Raw genomic sequence first — 17552 nt, 5'->3', positions numbered from 1 at the left:
AAGTTGGGGAGAAATCAGAGTGGAAGAGAGGCAGCTAAAAGCTCATAGTGACAAAGGATAGTGAGTAATGAAGGGAGCATTGATTCGAGGCTGTGGTGGTCAGAGGTGGCTTTGTGAGAGTAAATCACCAACACCAGGGTGGGAATTGGGTAGCTCTGTGGGGAAGGAAGCACTTCCAGGTGGGTACCAGCATAAGCAACCATCAGCTAAGGGTGTGAAGCAGAAGACTCCCCAGATCAGAGAGCGCTTGGCACTGGGGAGGGCTCATGCAATGAGGTGGGGAGGAGTAGGGATGCTGGTGTCCCTGAAGGAGCAGGTCATTATCCACTGTCACCTCTCACTCCATGTCTCACTGCCTTGGTTATAAAGCACATTCAGTTTTATGTAGCATTTTGATCTTCTCTATGCTCTTGTCAGGTAAGCAGCATAGATACTGTGGGCTTTATTTTTCATAAATAGTTTAAGAAGGAGATAAGAAAATTGGCCCAAGTCACACAGCTAGCAGCTAACCAGCCTCACGGTTTAGATCTCTGGACTTCTATTTCACAGACCTAAAAATTCACGATTGTTGCAAAAGACACATAGCTGAATTGCCCCATTTTACAAATAAAGAAACTGAGGACCACAGAGGTGAAGACATTTTTCCAAGGTCACACAGAAGCAGAATTTAGGAGGTTAGCTGGAAGCAGCTTTACCCAGCCTTATTTCTGATAGAAGATGTTGTACATTATATGAGGAAGCAGGGAGAAAAATTCTTCATATTGCCAAGAAAGAACAGTTACTTCAACAAAACTAAATATCTTCTAATGTTTAATAACTGTCAGGATAACATTCTGTTAGCATAACTGCATTTATAAAAATGGAAATTGTTATCAACCAAAAATTAGAATTTTTTTAAGTGAAAAAAATTCTAGAAAGAAATCAAGCCACTCGAGGAGAGGGCTCTATCTGGGGAGAAAGGCCTCCCCAATCTACAGGAGCTCCTCAGAACTTTTTTCTGCCACGGATGAATTTTTAGGTCCTTGTTGATCAGAGAAAAGGTTTTATTTTTAACTTTTTTTAAAAAACTAAACGTTGGCTCCAAACTGATAGACTCTCATCTCAGAATCTGTTAGCAAAGGATAACTAATATTTGCAGACAAGAACACCATTCAGATGACACATTATTATAATTTATTTTACACTAGAAATGACATGGCTTGAGAAATGACTTGCTGAGAAATCTGTGTTTACATTAGGGAGAGTGGGGGGAAAATCCCTCACAGAAGTTGAAAATATGTTAAGCGGTAAATACCAAAATGCCCAGCAAGCATTTAAGCTGGCTCTCATCCTAGCATGAATATGTGCAGCTCAGCATTTTAAAATTTACTTTTAGCTTTTCTAGCAGTTTGAATTAACCCTTTCTCTACTTCCACTTTCTCTGTGAGAGTTCAGCTCTTCGTCTGCAGATGTGGACTGAGGGTGCTGTCAATGGTGCTCAGTGATCCACTGGTGAATGATGTCCTCACCTGGACTGGTTTCCTACAAGACGGCTGCCTTGTGAACATGTCTCCTAAGCTTCCTTCCTATCCAGGTAAGGCCTAGACAAACATTAGGAAGCAAGTTCAGCTTGTATGGATTGGAAAAGGCCTGTCAGTAGAGCAAAACAATACAAATCAATGTCACAATAAAGGTATATCCAGACCAGAGGTTCTCCAGAGCAGAATCACCCCCAGAGAGACTGTGTCAGGTGGCCCCAGCATCTGTAGCTGTAAACGATCCTCAGGTGATTTTAAGCATATCCCTCATTCAAAGACACTAATCTAGACTCTCTAAAAACCCAACGACATTTTAATCTTAGTTTCAGCTCCTAGCAAAAAACAAAACAAGCAACCAAAAAAAAAAAATGGTTCCAGGTTAGGTTTATCTTAATACTTAACTGGCTATGAAACTTATTTACAGCCTGAGTGAATACCTATTATATACAAGAAAGGTGAGCATTTAATGAATATTTGTATAATACTTTACAATATCTTATCATGCATGAATGATCTCATATGGTTCTCACAGCAACCCTATGAGGTAGTTTGTTATTTTCAAATTAAAGATGAGGAAAATAAGTCTCAGGGACACGAAGACTCGCTTAAGAGCCCTCAAAGAGTACAGCAGAGTAGCTGTGGGGTTGAGAAGTAGAGGGGTAAAATGACCATTGTTTTATTACTGTAGGTCAAAAAGAAATTTTAATGTTTAAATATTTCCTATAGCTTTTTAGAAAACTTCTAATTACTATGCCACACTTCGCTGGTAAAACATATTGTCTCACAGTAAAATGTTGTGTTTTTTTCTTTATTTTACATCTATCTGTCTACACAAACACCCACACATACATACATACACACACACACTCTCTCTCTTTCTCTCTCTCTCCCATCTTTGGAGTAAAACAGAAATAATCTATTGTTCCTGAGTTTGATTCTGGGAGAATCACTTAAGATAGGTCATGTTTGTAACACCAGTTTCAGGGACAGGTAAATCCAGTAATTTAATTTTTGTGTATCTTACATTAAAATGAATACACAAATACATTTCTTCCTCTATCTCCATATCAGACAAATGGAAGTGAAGTACTTGGCCTAGAAAAGAAATAACCTGCAAGGGCCCTAATAATGTTGATATTCCTAGTATTAGTAAGTTAAGATTCGTTTTTTGCTATTTATAGTGATGTGTCTTTTTTTTTTTTTTTTTTTTTCTGAGATACTGTCTCGCTCTGTCACCCAGGCTGGAGTGCAGTGGCACAATCTCAGCTCACTGCAACCTCTGCCTCCGGGGCTCAAGCCAACCTCCCACCTCAGCCTCCTGAGTAGCTGGGACTACAGGCACACACCACCACAAACAGGCAAATTTTTGTATTTTTTTGTATAGACATGGTTTCACCATGTTGCCCAGGCTGGTCTCGTACTCCCAGGCTCAAGTGATGCTCCCACCTCGGCCTCCCAAAGTGCTTGGATTACAGGTGTGAGCCACCATGCCTGGCCATGATGTACGCCTTTGAAATGTTTCTTCTAAACACTCAGTCTATCAAATATCAGTTGCTGTAGACATTTGTGTCCAAGGGAAAAATAATCCATGTCAAATCTTGGTGAGATGAAATATTCCATGGTATTGGTCCTATTAAAGCCAGGGCTGGTCAGGTAAACTCTTGACATTCTTCATACCACAATTTCTAAGCTCGATAGAAGAATCTGAAGAACACAAAACAAAAGCCAAGAGAACAAAAGAAGATTAACTGAGAAGTAAAGACTTATTTAAGAATATCAGTACTAAAATAAAACTATCCGTTCCTGTCATTGAGTGCATGCTACTTATAGCAAAGTAAAATATTTCCTGAATTGGTGGCCCCCAACCTTTTTGGCACCAGGGACCAGTTTCAGGGAAAACCATTTTCCTACAGACCAAATGGGAGATGGTTTCAGGGTGAAACTGTTTCCCCTCAGATCATCAGGCATTGGTTAGACTCTCATAAGGAGTGCACAACCTCGATCCCTTGCATGCGCAGTTCACAATAGGGTTCACATTCCTATGAGGATCCAGTGCTGCAGCTGATCTGACAGGAGGCAGAGCTCAGGCGGTAATGCTCGCTTCCTCGCCCGCTCAGCTGCCTCTCACCTCCTGCTGTGAGGCCTGGTTCTGGTTCGTGGCCCGGGATTTGGGGATCCCTGTCCTAAATAACTTGGTAGGGGACTGATTGGAAAAATAAAAATTAAGTCAGGGTTTGCCCACTAAAGATGAAAGCAAATTTTACATTTGGTGGGATGAGTCTAAATGCAATGGAGACACTGATCTTTGTAACAGCAAAACATTAAATCCAGGCTTTTCTTTTACCTTGTTAATCGCTATTTCGTTCAGCCTGAGAGGTTGCTTTGGCATAACTCAGAGGTAGATTCAGTCCAACAACTGGTCCTACAATGCTCAGCCATGATGTGATGTAGTTGACATTCCTAGGAAACAAGTGAAAAACAGGCCATGCTAACGTTTCCATTGTAGTTTTTGGATGAATGGTAGAATATCAGTTGGTCACCAACAATAACAGAAATGAGGTTTTCTTCAAAGATTTGTATCTACCACCTGGAATCTCAGCATTTCTGAATGCTAGCCCCATTGCTTGACAAGAATTTAAGGTCCAGAGAGCCTGTGAGGATCCCTTATTAGGGTAGTTGAAGAATGAGGTTAAGGTACTGGGGTTCCTGACTCCCCTTGATGATTCAAATTTTACCCTTGCGGTTTACAGCACTTACTAAGGTAGCAGAGTGCAGTGATTAAGAGCATGGTTCTGAGGCCAAAATGCTTAGATTCAAATCCTACCACGTAACTAGTTGTGTGACCTTGTTTGAGAGGCTTAATTCCTCTGTTCTTTAGCTTCCTCCTCTGTAAATTGGGTAAAATAATGGTACTTAGCTCATAGGAATGTTGCAAAAATCCAATGTCTTACTGTATCTAAAACTCTTAGAACAGCATCTAGCATATAGTAAAAATCAATGTGTTAGCCATTATTATTATTATTATAAATAATATTTCTTTTTTAGCCTAGCTTTTAGAGTCACATAGAAAGATTTACACTTTTAAAATCAGAGTAGAAGCCAATGTATCTTGATGGTATTTCTTACTTATTGATTTTCCGAGAATTCTTTAATATTGGAGCCATGAATTCATTCGTTTTGCAGGGATGAAGTACAAAAAAAGGTTGTCCAAGTATTGGATGTTCCTGTAAGAATCAGAATTGGTCCAGGATCAGTGTGAGTTACTTTGAAAAGGCTAAAATAATTTATCTGGTTTACTCCTTTAAAATAAAAGATTTGTCTCAAATTCCAAGTTATTGAATTAATATACAGGTTTATTTTCTATTTTCAAATATAATTTATAATCCAAATATCAGAAAAAGTTGGTGAGAAAGGGCTATTCACTGATAAAGCAGTATGGTCGAGTATAGCAGGGCGCCCATTTTTGTTTACACAATATAAACCGTAGTTGCATTTTATCAGTTCCCTCTCTGTTGGCCAGTGTTTCTCTTTGGCCTATCATTATTCTTCAGTTTTTCTTCAAGGATGTTCACAAAGCTCAGTAGTTTGACAACCTAAACAATTCATTTTATTCACCTCTTTGTCAATGGTAAGAGAATCAAAATCATTTGCATATTTCGTTACACAAATTTTGTCAACATGTTGTTTCAAGCCTATATGTATCCAGTGCCAGTGGGCACATGTTTCATGAGTAGAACCAGGGATGGGAGGAGATGGCCTGCACTATTTAAATTGTTCTACTTCTGTCTGTCTCTCTCTCTCTCTCTTTCTGTCTCTGAGTTTTTGTTTTTCTTTTTCCTCATTTCTCTCCTTCTGTCTCTCGCAAGCCTACAGGGCTGTTTTTATAAGTTAAAAGCCTAAAATGTAACTCTCTTCCTTTTATAAGGTAGTAACTGGATATAAGATATAGGTCAGACTGCACCCAAGTTAGGGACATGGACATCATTTGCAAGCAATGGGGAGCCCTAGGAGGTTTCTATGTAGTGCACAAGTTCTACCAACACAAACACTATTATTGATGATACATTTATTGATTATTTATATTGTGGATTAACCATTATACCAATACTACAAACTCAAATACCTATGAAGACGAAGCAGGTGACCTAAGGGGATAACGCCAACTAAAAACAACAGCAGATGATGGGGCTCAGGAGGAACTGCAGAGTGCACCCATCCAAGGCCATGCTGGCTACTCTGCTCCGGCCAACTGTCCCATGTGGGAATGCAGGTTCAGCATGCCAGACCTTCCTATTTGTGAAACGAACCTAGAAAACCTGAAGTTTATGTTAAACCTCCTACATTAAAGTGTTGGCACAATATATTTTTAAACATGAGTGGGACCAGTAAAACAGGCTTGTAGGCTGGATTTAGACTAGGGGATGCCTGGCTTCTTCTCTTGGCTTCTTCTCTTAGCCAACCCAAGGGCAAGCTGAACTCAGACCTGTTGATGGGATGAATTATGTGGCTGTCCCTGCTGCCTCTACCCCTCAGCTCCAAACATTCATGTTTGCATGCTTATGCACACATCCACTCACAAGAACTGGGAGGGACAATTCCACTTGTATTGGTGACACTGGGTATGGAGATGTGGGGTGGCAGTGGTGAGGGATGAGTTATCCACTAGTTGTAGGTTATTGCATGTATCTCGCATTTTTAGCATCTCCTGGCATTTTTTTCTCCCTGAGTGCCACCTCCAGGTGACTCTGACCAGTAGCCTGATTCTTCCAGCAAAGCATCAGCTTCCTCTCTACAGCTCTCTTCCCAACCTTCATTCCCATCCCTAACTGGGCCCTGTGTTCAAAGCCCTGATGGGTTGTGCCTATATCAAGTCCTCCTGTCCAACTTGAGTCTGGTTTCCCTTATCTGCCTTAAACTAATATTTAGTAATTCAACATACATTAATCAATCTTCTTTTTTATGTGTCTGCCAGAATACTTCTAGGTATAGTTATAGAGACCACTGTATCTCTTAGATAAACAATGTTCCTGATCCCATGGAACTTAGATTCCAGTGCAGAAGACAGCCAGTAAACATGCAGAATGAATAAGTAAGATAATCCAGATAATTATAAGCCCTACAAAGGAAACACAACAGGGTAACATGATCCTGGAGGGATTGTGGTGACATTAGACTTGGAAAGGGAAGGCCTCATGGAAGAGGTAATACAATGGACTGAATGTGTGTGTCCCTCTAAAATTCATATGTTGAAATCCTAACCACCAAGGTGATGGTATTAGGAGGTGGAGCCCTTTGCAGGTGATTAGGTCATGAGGGTGAACCCCTCATGAATGGGATTAGTGCCCTTATAAAAATGACCCAGAGAGCTCTCTCACTCTTTTCCTATCATGTGGGGATACAGTGAGAAAACGGTATCTATGAAATAGGAAACGGGTCCTCACCAGACACTGGATCTTCCAGTGCCCTCATCCTGGATCTTGTAGCCTTCAGAACTGGGAGAAATAAGCATTGGTTGTTGAGTCACCCAGTCTATGGTATTTTTGTTATGACAGCCTAAATGGACTAAAACAAGATGATACTTAATCAGAGATCAGAATGACAAGGAAAAAACAACCTCACAGAGATTTAGGAACAGAATGTGGGGGCAGATGATGCTATGGGGAAATGAGCATAGGAAATATGCAGGAAAAATGCAAAAAAATTTAAAATTATCCTGGACTAAAATAATGACTGTTTAGAAAGCTGGAATTTAAAAAGATAAATGTAGTCTAAATTCTTTTGGGATGATTTACACAGTTGCCAATGGAAGGAATAAAGAGGTATAATCCAATCTTATTGATAAAGACATGTTAACTTTAATGAAATGAAACCTAGGCTTCCAAATTTCCACTGGACAGAAACACTCATAATAGGGAAAATCAGTTCAATCATGCAGCCTCCACTCTCTCTAAAACTCACTCTCCCTTTGGCATCTCTTATCTAAGAGGTGGATAGGCACTTACAGTTCAGGGGACCATTTTCTTAGAGGAGTCTTAGGACCATGGCACACTGCAGCTCTGCTCATTTGATGCTTCTTTGTAAAGACTTGGACTTTACTTCTATAAGTCATCTTTTTCTCATTCCACATAGCAAGTGGGTAAGCACATGCATGAGCTCTGTGGTTACAACTGTTTGAGGTCAAGTCCTGCTCTACCACTTGGTAGCTGTGAGCTATTGGGAAAGTCACTTAACCATTTTATGTCTCTGTTTCTTCATCTGGTAACTGGCTAATGATAGTATCGGTCTCAGAGATTGACTGTGACCCTTCAATGAGATAATACCACAAAAGTACATAAACAGTACCTGACACATAGCAGACACTTGGTTGGCTATTAGTATTTAACCCATTAATATCTAAACAGAAAAGGATAACAGCCAGACATTCAGAAAGTAGTCTTATGGTACCCTATAATAAAGCCCAATTTCAATCTAAAAATAGGATATTCCTGTAAATTAAGTAGCATATTAAAAGCATCACTGACCAGTATCTAAGTGTTTAGGAATATTTAACAACTGTTTATAAGTGAAAGGAAGAAAGGTCTGAATTAGTGAAAGGTCTAGGTCTATATGGAACTAGAACTATCACTATATTTGTATTCAGGTTTAAAACCAAATTAATGAAAAATAATTTAAATGAATTTAAATTAAAATAAAAAGCTTAGGTACTTCAAAAACACTTCAGTAATCTACAGCATTTTTTTTTTTTTTTTTTTTTTTTTTTGAGACGGAGTCTCGCTGTCACCCAGGCTGGAGTACAGTGGCCGGATCTCAGCTCACTGCAAGCTCCGCCTCCCGGGTTCACGCCATTCTCCTGCCTCAGCCTCCCGAGGAGCTGGAACTACAGGCGCCGGCCACCACGCCCGGCTAGTTTTTGTATTTTTTAGTAGAGATGGGATTTCACCATGTTAGCCAGGATGGTCTCGATCTCCTGACCTCATGATCCGCCCGTCTCGGCCTCCCAAAGTGCTGGGATTACAGGCTTGAGCCACGGCGCCCGGCCAATCTACAGCATTTTAATATTCATTTTTCCTCAAAGAACATAAAACAGTCATATTAGCATTTAAGGTTATGTTCTAATAGAGTAAAATGCATGGCAATGCTCATTTAAAACACTTTTTAAAATAATTGAGACTTTCATGCCTTTGAAGAGCTTTTAGAATAGCTTGAGCATTTCTTTAATGCAGGTTTGGCCATCTTTAAAAAATTCTTTATCCTTTACTATATTGAGACCTTATATTTATATAATTAAATAGAATATATTAAAATGAATGATGGTCTTTAAAAATCACAAGTTTAAATTTCTTAATAAATTGGATTTTAAAATAAAAATTATATTGTTTTGGCAAAATGCTTTTGGTTTAAAAGAATCAAGCCTATACTATGTTGATCACCTTAATATAGGAGTTATGAGATATAGTTATGTAATCTTTTAGAATAACTTTATAAATTAATAACAATAGAAGTGGACTTCCAGCTGTGATAGAATAAAGAGGTCAGCAAATACTCTTCCCAGAAAATAAGTATAAAAATGAACAAAATTGTCAAAAACAAACCATTTTTGGGTCCTGGAAATCAACTAAGGGCAAATATAAAATCTGATAAGTGTTTAGTTCATGATAATCTGCTAAACTTCAAGTTAGAAACAGAGGGAATCTGAAGCGTTCTTGCCTGGAAGTACTTCCATATCCCCTCCTCCTCTTCCCCAATGTCCCCAGCCACTCCATCAACAGAAGTTTTACCAGAGCAGTCTGGCCATAAGAGCCAATAATTGTGTAGCCAGAGGGGCTGGCCTGATTTCCAAAAGACAGCTAAAACTGTTGCTCAGTGGCACTGACAATAAAAAATAGCAAAATAGGTACTAAATGAAAAGAAAAGGTTGCAGTCCCAGTTGAGGCAAGCAGCAAACTACCAGTATTTTAATGGGGACATTCTGGAAGTAAGACAGCCACGGAAGGGGTAGATAAATTCTCCAGGCATCACTGGCTGATGGGAAGGGGATGTTCAGTGGAGACACAAGAAGGCCTGATGGGATGTAAGAGCTAAGGCCAACATGAATACTACTTGAATTTTCAGTGTGTTCCCAATCCACGTACACATTCATTGGCAAAATGAAAAGGCATTATAGGCTTGAGGTATTTGAGCACAATTTCTGTCCAATCATTGGCCAATCTGCAAGCTTTACAGACATAGCTGGATAACCCTGAGGAAGGCAGTCTAAAAAATAAAAGTAAGAATTAAAAAACCAATAGCAAAGACATCAATGGCCACACTTACAGAGAAAAAAAAAAAACATCTGCAGATAAAGCCTAGGAAAGTTATTAACCAAACAAAAACAACAGCAACAACAAGAAAAAGACAACCCTCAGGAAAAAATATTGGAATCCAGAATTGCTGCAATATATTATCTAAAATGTCTAGTTTTCAAAGGAATTTATGTGACATGCAAAGAAACCAAAAAGTGGGGTTCATACCGGGGGAAAAATCATTATTAAAAACCGACACTGAGTAGACTCAGATGTTGGATTTACAAATAATTCAAAGCAGGTATTATAAATATGTTCAGTGAATTAAAGAAAACTAGAATTAAAACAGAAAAATTATGACAATGGCTCTGCAAATAGCTAATCTCCATAGAGGAATACAAACTATAAAAAGAACTAAATAGAAATTCTAGAGTTGAAAAGCACAATACCAGAAACAAAAAATTCACTAGATGGACTCAATAGTAAATATGAGACAGCAGTAGAAAGAATTAGTGGATTTGAAAGTATATTAACAGAAAGCATTCAATGTGAAGAAAAGAGAAGAAAAAATTGAAGAAAAATGAGCCTTAGACATCTGTGGTATAACATCAATTGTACCAGAATACATATAATAGTAATCTGAAAAAGAGAAGGAGAGAAAAGAGCAGGCAAAATAGCTGAAGAAATCCTGGCTAAAATTTTCTATACTTTGATGAAATACATTAATCTACAGATCCAAGAAGCTCAACAAATTCTAAGTAGAAATATAAAAAGACCCACAGTAGACACATCATAGTCCAATGGCTGACAGCCAAACACAAGGAGAAAATCTTAAAAACAGCAAGTGAGTCCTTTAGGACTCATCACATAAAGAGGAATAACAATTCAAAAACAGGTGACTTCTTATCGGTCCGGATAGGAGCAGAATGACATATTCAGAGTAATGAGGGAAAAAACCTGAACTGTCAACCAAGAATTCGACATTCTTCAGAAATGAAAGTAATATAAATATATTCCCAGGGAAACAGACTGAGAGAATTCCTTGCTAGTAGATTTGCCTTATAAGATATACTAAAGAAAGTCCTTCGGGAAATAACACCAGAGTGTAACTCAAATCTACAGGGAAAAATGAAAAGTGTCATAAATGGTGAATATAAAAGACTAAGTACTTTCTCTTTTCTTAATTTTTTTTAAAGAGACATAAGATTATATAAGCAAAAATCGTAACACTGTAGTGTTGAGTTTGTAACATAAATGTAATATACATGACAATAATGGTACAAAGGAAGGGGAAAGAAATGAAAGCATATTGAACAAAGTTGCCATATTTTATTTTTTCAATAATTTTTTTAAGTTTTTTTTTTTTTTTTTTTTTTTTTGAGATAAAATCTCACTATGTTGCCAGGCCAGTCTTGAACTCTGAACTCATCAATCCTTCCATCTCCCAAAGTGCTAGGATTATAGGTATGAGCCCCCATACCTGGCCCAAAGTTGCTATCTTTTAGCAGAATTAAGTCAGTATTGACTGAGCATGGTGGTTCACGCCTGTAATCCCAGTACTTTGGGAGGCTGAGGCGGGCAGATCACTTGAGGCCAGGAGTTCAAGACCAGCCTGGCCAACATGGCAAAAACCTGTCTCTACTAAAAATACAAAAATTAGCTGGGCGTGCTGGCAGGCGCCTGTAGTCCCAGATACTTGGGAGGTTAAGGCAGAAGAATCGTTTAAACCCAGAAGGCAGATGTTGCAGTGAGCAGATGTTGCCACTGCACTCAGCCTGGGCAACAGAGTAAGACTATCTAAAAAAAAAAGTCAGTATTAAGTTGTGCCTGTGTTGTTAGAATATTAGTAAGCATGTTTTTGAGAGCATATGGAACCCAAAAGCTTTTTCTTGTTGTGAAGCAAATCCTTTAAGTATGTTGTTAATCATGAGCACTCTTCTAGCAATGTGTCAAAAGCATCCATAATTAATTTACATGGTTAAATTGTACTTGCTTCAATACTCGATGCTTTCTAAAATGTATCAGTTTCTTTTAGTTGTGGCGAATTAGCCAAATCATTAATTACTTTTCAAACACAAATTGAAAATTAATTTTTAGAATATTCCAAATAAATCCTTGTTTCTAAATATATAGGACTACTGAATATAAACCCTTGAGTTATGAAGACTGCAATAATGATCATATGATATAGAAAAATAACAAGTTTCCTTTATGTGACTAGAATTCATATATTATATCATTCACTCATTTATTAAACATTAAATCTTGTCTGATAATTTTAAATTGATTTAAGCCTAAATCAAGTCAATGGATCTGTAAGCGAAAAATGTGGTTAATCCTGTGGAGATCTTAATGCTGCAGAAATCACAGAATTCAAAAGTTAGCATAGTGACCTGAGCCAATACTATTTTTTCAGTCACATTCAATCAGGTGATTCTGCAAGCCCAGCAATTTGTATTCAGAGAAAGTAGAGTAGAGAATTTACAAGTAATTTGAGGCATGTTATCAGTGCAGACAATCAATGTAGATAACATTCTCCAAAAGCCATTATTTTCCAGTGGAGATTCTGTAAGGTTTATGCTATCAAGAAAGATTATCTGTATTTTCTACTATTTTCCTTCAAACAGCCGGAATCAAAGATGAAAGCAGTCATTAGTTGGTTTAGGAATTATGTGTTAGAGTTTTTTTAAAAAAATCTAAACTCTACTCCTTATTTGTTTAACATACCCTTTTCAGAGATGGAAGAACATCAAAACCATTGGGATCCTTTTAGTGACATTTCTTAGATCGATTCAGGAGGTAAATTCATGTGGAAGTGCTACCATCTGCTGTCAGTAATAATGAACTGAGCAAATCTGCACTGAGAAAAATGTCCGTGTGGAAATACACACTGCCAATGAACTGTGTTAGGCTTACAACTTAATAAACACTTCTACGGAACCAAGTTCTGCTAAATGGTTTTCCATGAAAATAGAAATGATGGGTCAGATTTCTATCTCTGTAACTCCAGAGAAGTTATATAGGCATATTTCCTCATGAAATTTAATTTAGCAATGGTTAAATGTCTCATAAAATAAGTCTGACAAGAATACTGTGAATTGGTTTTAGAACTATTAGATGTGACTATCACAAGGAAATGATAATACTGCACCTTCATTCTTACACGTAATAAATATGATGAGTTACTTGGTTCATTTCTTAATTTTCTTGGCTCTTTGGGAGGGCACAAATATAATTTCACATATTAAGCTTTCATCCAGTTTCATATTTAGACTGATCAAATTTGCCTTCCACGCTGGGCATATTCCTTAGAAATGAAGACAGGTATCTCCCTCATTCTAACCCCTCAAGCAGGGGAAGGCAAATGACTACCCAGCATCTGCAGTATCAGGCACTGGATTAAGTGCTTTACATGGCCACCTACCACAATAACTCTTTGAAGGAGGCTTTATTATTGCCACTTGAGAGAACAGGTTTAGAGAGATTATGCGTAAGGTCATCCATGTACTGAGGGGCAGAGCACCTACATACCTCCTAAGAGCACACACTTACACTGCACCTCCTCGTGCCCTCCGACCAGAATTGGTGTCTAGGATAGTTCCTGACTTCCAACCTCTAGTCTACTCTTCAAATATCTATGTATTGATTTTAAAATCACGTGTTTTCATAAAATTATAAGAGCAATACACACAGGGAGTTCAGAAAATACCAAGAATAAAGAATAAAAGCAAGCTAATCTCAAACAGCCCAACTCAGGTTTAATCACTGGTGAATTTCCTTTCAGACCTTTTTATACACACATTTATACTTTCAGTTGCTTGTTATTCACTGAACAGATATTGAATTGTTGGCCCTACCATGTGCCAGTCCCTACCATGTGTCTTTTGTTGATCCTCTTTAGGTATCTTTGTCCTCTGTTTTACTAATTTCTGCATTTACCTTTATTATTTGCCTCCATATGTTTTTGTTTGGGTTTATTTTGTTTTTCTTAATTTTTTATATTTCCATAGGTACTTAAAAGGTTATACATAAAGAATATGTAATCGTCAGTGTTGGCTACACTGTTCTACATGTTTCATTAGATTAAGCTAGTTATTTATGTTGTCCATATGTACATCCTTGTTTGCTTGATTTATTAATTTCTAAGAGAAATTTAAATCTCCCCTATAACAGTTGATTTGCCCATTATTGTTTGTCAATTGCAGTTGGTCAATTTTTGCTTTATATATCTGGAAGCTGTGATATTTAAATGTATAGACATATATCTTCTTAGAGAATTGAAACTTTAATATGAAGTGATCATATTTATCTCTAATATGCTTTCTGCCAAAAAAGGATTCTTACGTGATATTAATATAGCCACATCAGCTTTCTATTTATATTATTCATTAAAAAAATCGTTCGGCTTCTTGTCTTTCTGCATCCTTATGTTTAAGATTTTTCTACAAAAAGAACATAGATGGATTTTTAAACATCCACCTTTACAATCTGTCTCATAAGTGGGGTATTTAGTTCACTTACAGGCTTTGCGATTACTGATACAATTTGATTTCACTTTTTTCCATCTTATTGTAGACTTTTGACTCATTCTATTTTTAATGTTTCTTCCTTTCCTTTTCTTTTTTTTCTCTTCTGTTTCCTTCTTTTGGATGGACTAAGTGTAGGATTACAAATTTTTTCTCACTGCTTTTTCTCTTTTTATTAGCTTGAAAAATTACATACTATTAATATATTCCTAAACATTTAGTGGTTATCCTTAAATTTTAAAATAGCTATTTCACTTAATAAAATCTACAATTATTCTGTATCTTTATCTTCTTCCCAAACAATTCAAGTACCTTAATACTCTGATCACCCCTTACTAATTTATGTACTACTGTTTCTGCTGTATCTACTTTTTGTTAACCCCAGAAAGTAGATATTATTAGTACTTTATAGTTCAATGTTTGCTAAAATGAACCCACATTTTACTATTCCTTTGCTTACCATTTTCCCCTATATCTCAGCGTCCATTCTGGCATAATATTCTTTGTCATTGAAATATGCCCTTCAGAACACTCCTTGGTGAAGATCTGTAGGTAGTAAATTGTCTAATCCTGTGAATGCTTTATGTTGCCCTCATTTTTGAAAAATAGGTTTTCGTAGGTATAAAATTCTAGTTACGATGATTTTTTTTTTTTGCACTTGGATTATATTATCCCATTTTCTTCTGGCTTCCATTTATTCTGGGTAGAAGTCGACTATCAGTCTAATTGTCATTCTCTTTAAGATCTTCTCTTTCTCTTTACTATTTCACTGTTACGTGCATAGGTGTGGCTTTTTTTTTTTTTTTTTTTTTTTGAGACAGAGCCTCGCTCTGTCGCCCAGGCTGGAGTGCAGTGGGCCGGATCTCAGCTCACTGCAAGCTCCGCCTCCCGGGTTTACGCCATTCTCCTGCCTCAGCCTCCCGAGTAGCTGGGACTACAGGCACCCGCCACCTCGCCCGGCTAGTTTTTTGTATTTTTTTAGTAGAGACGGGGTTTCACCATGTTAGCCAGGATGGTCTCGATCTCCTGACCTCGTGATCAACCCGTCTCGGCCTCCCAAAGTGCTGGGATTACAAGCTTGAGCCAACCGCGCCCGGCCTATGGATTTCTTTTCATTTTTCATTGTGGGGATTCACTGAGCTTCCTGAACCTAAATATCAGTGCCTTTTCAACAATTCTGGAAAATTCTCAGCATCACCTCTTTGAATATTGCCTCTCCTTCATTCTCTCTAGCCTCTGCTCCTAAAACTCTTATTAGAAGTGTTCGTCCTCCTCTATCCTTTGTCTTTCTTAACCTGTAATCATACTTACTATTTCTTTCTCATTTTTTGCTGCAATGTATACAATTCTTCAGATTCTTCTCATACATTAATGCTCTTTAACTGTACTTATGTGCTTCTTAGAATAGACGTTACGTACTTTTCTTTCTAAAAGTTCTGATTAATTCTTAAATTTGCTGATCATTTTCCATAGTCATCTTCCTATGTCATTTTCAATATTTTTATCCATTTAAAAAATATGTTCAATATATGTATATCTTTGCACTGACTAATTTCAGTATCTGGATTTGTGGGTCTGCTACTAGTTTGTTGTCTGCTGGCCCTCATTCATAATGGTTCCTTATGAATTCTGTATTTTTTTTTACTGTGACCTTATAGTACGACTACAAATATGGTAATTCTTTGAGGCCTAACATTAAAAGTGCATCCAACCAAATTTATATACGCTTCTGCCTGGTACCCAGGAGGAATTCCAGTTCCATGACTTGAGGGTAAGCCTGTGTTTAGAAATTTTCTGGGGAGATATTTTTTCTCCTTTTATCTGTTTTGTACATAGCAAGGTAGAGAGAGTCAAATGGAGGGGAGAGAAAAACATTTTTAGTATATAAAGAATGATGGGGAAAAGGCTATTTTAGGTAAATTGGTAAGGGAAGGTCTAATTGCAGAGGTAACAGTTGAGCAGACCCCTGACCAAGAGAGGAGCAAGCCATGCACTTCTTTGGGAAAAAGAGTATATCCAGCTTGAGAATACCAACTGCAAAGACCCTAAAACCCTAGGGCAGAAGGGGGCTTGGAATGTTCAAAGAATGACAAGAGCAGCCTGGCTGGTCGGGTGAAATGAAGAGGCGTGACAGTGGAAGTAAGGCCAGAGAGCGAGCCAAGATGCAGGATCATGTAGTGTCTCATATGCATGGAAAGAACTTGGGGTTTTACTCTGAGTGTGATGGGGAGAGTGTGGAAGATTCTGAACAAAAAAGTGATACATTCTGATTTACATTTTAAAATGTTACCTTGATATTGTAGAAGGGCAAGAGGGAAAGCAGAAAAAGCAGTTAGGAGGTTATTGTAGCAGCTCAGACAAAATATAATGACTTATACAAGGCAACAGTAGTGTGAGGAAGAACAGTCAGATTTGGATTTACTTTGAAGGTAGAGCCAACAAGATTTGCTAAAGGATTTGATATGCTGTGTAAGAAAAAGCCAACGATGACACCAAGGTGAAATGCCTTTTCACATTTTCTTGACAATTTGTCTATTCAGGTTTTATAGAGTTTTCTTATTAATTTATATTAGCTACTTAACATATTTTGGGATATTGATCTTTTTCATTCATTCAGCCATCACTGCAGGCTATGTACCTGGTTAAATGCTAGTTACCGCACAATGAATAAACAGATAACCTCTGCTGTCATGAAAGTTGCTGAAATACCCCAATTTTTTTTCCTTCCAGATTGTTATTTGTCTTTAAATTTTGTTCATGATGACTTGGCAATGTGGAATGTAATGTTAGATAATTAAATCCATAACTTTTCTCCTTTGTTATTTCTTTTTGTAAAAGTTTTATGGATATATAATAGTTGTACATATTTATGCGGTGCCGGGGATATTTTGATGCAAGCATACAATGTGTAATGGTCAGTCTGAGTAACTGGTATAGCCATCATCTTAAACCTTTATCACTTCTTTGTGCTGGGAACATTCCAAATCTACTCTTCCAGTTATTTTGAACTATCCAATAATTATTTCTTAAGTCACCCTATTGTGCTAACATAGGATCTTACTCTGTCTATCTATTCTTACACCCATTAACCAACCCCTCTTTATCTGCCCTCCTCACTACCCTTCCTAGCCTCTAGTAACCACTACTATATTCACTTTCTCCATGAATCAATTTTTTTAGCTTCCTCGTATGAGTGAGAACGTGCAACAGTTGTCTTTCTTTGCTTG

At 37.5% G+C, this 17552-nt stretch overlaps 1 protein-coding gene across 5 annotated transcripts in view; it reads right to left on the bottom strand.

The window, feature by feature from the left end:
* Positions 1-1150: 1150 nt before the first annotated feature.
* The window catches only part of ATG10 (autophagy related 10), a 284072-nt gene continuing 267670 nt past the window's right edge, over positions 1151-17552 (bottom strand). For all 5 annotated transcript variants that reach the window (XM_023214977.1, XM_023214976.1, XM_023214980.1 and 2 more), the window contains 3 exons: positions 4644-4741; positions 3862-3977; positions 1151-3221 (listed from right to left, as the gene is read on the bottom strand). In XM_023214977.1, coding sequence (XP_023070745.1) covers positions 3866-3977; positions 4644-4741 — 210 coding nt within the window. In that variant the 3' untranslated portion in view covers positions 1151-3221; positions 3862-3865. The remainder of the gene's footprint in view (positions 3222-3861; positions 3978-4643; positions 4742-17552) is intronic.

Source organism: Piliocolobus tephrosceles, chromosome 4, assembly GCF_002776525.5.
Source record: "Piliocolobus tephrosceles isolate RC106 chromosome 4, ASM277652v3, whole genome shotgun sequence".
Taxonomy (NCBI): Eukaryota; Metazoa; Chordata; class Mammalia; order Primates; family Cercopithecidae; genus Piliocolobus; species Piliocolobus tephrosceles.
Note: the sequence above shows the minus strand (reverse complement) of the source record. Positions and strands in the feature narration are given on the sequence as shown.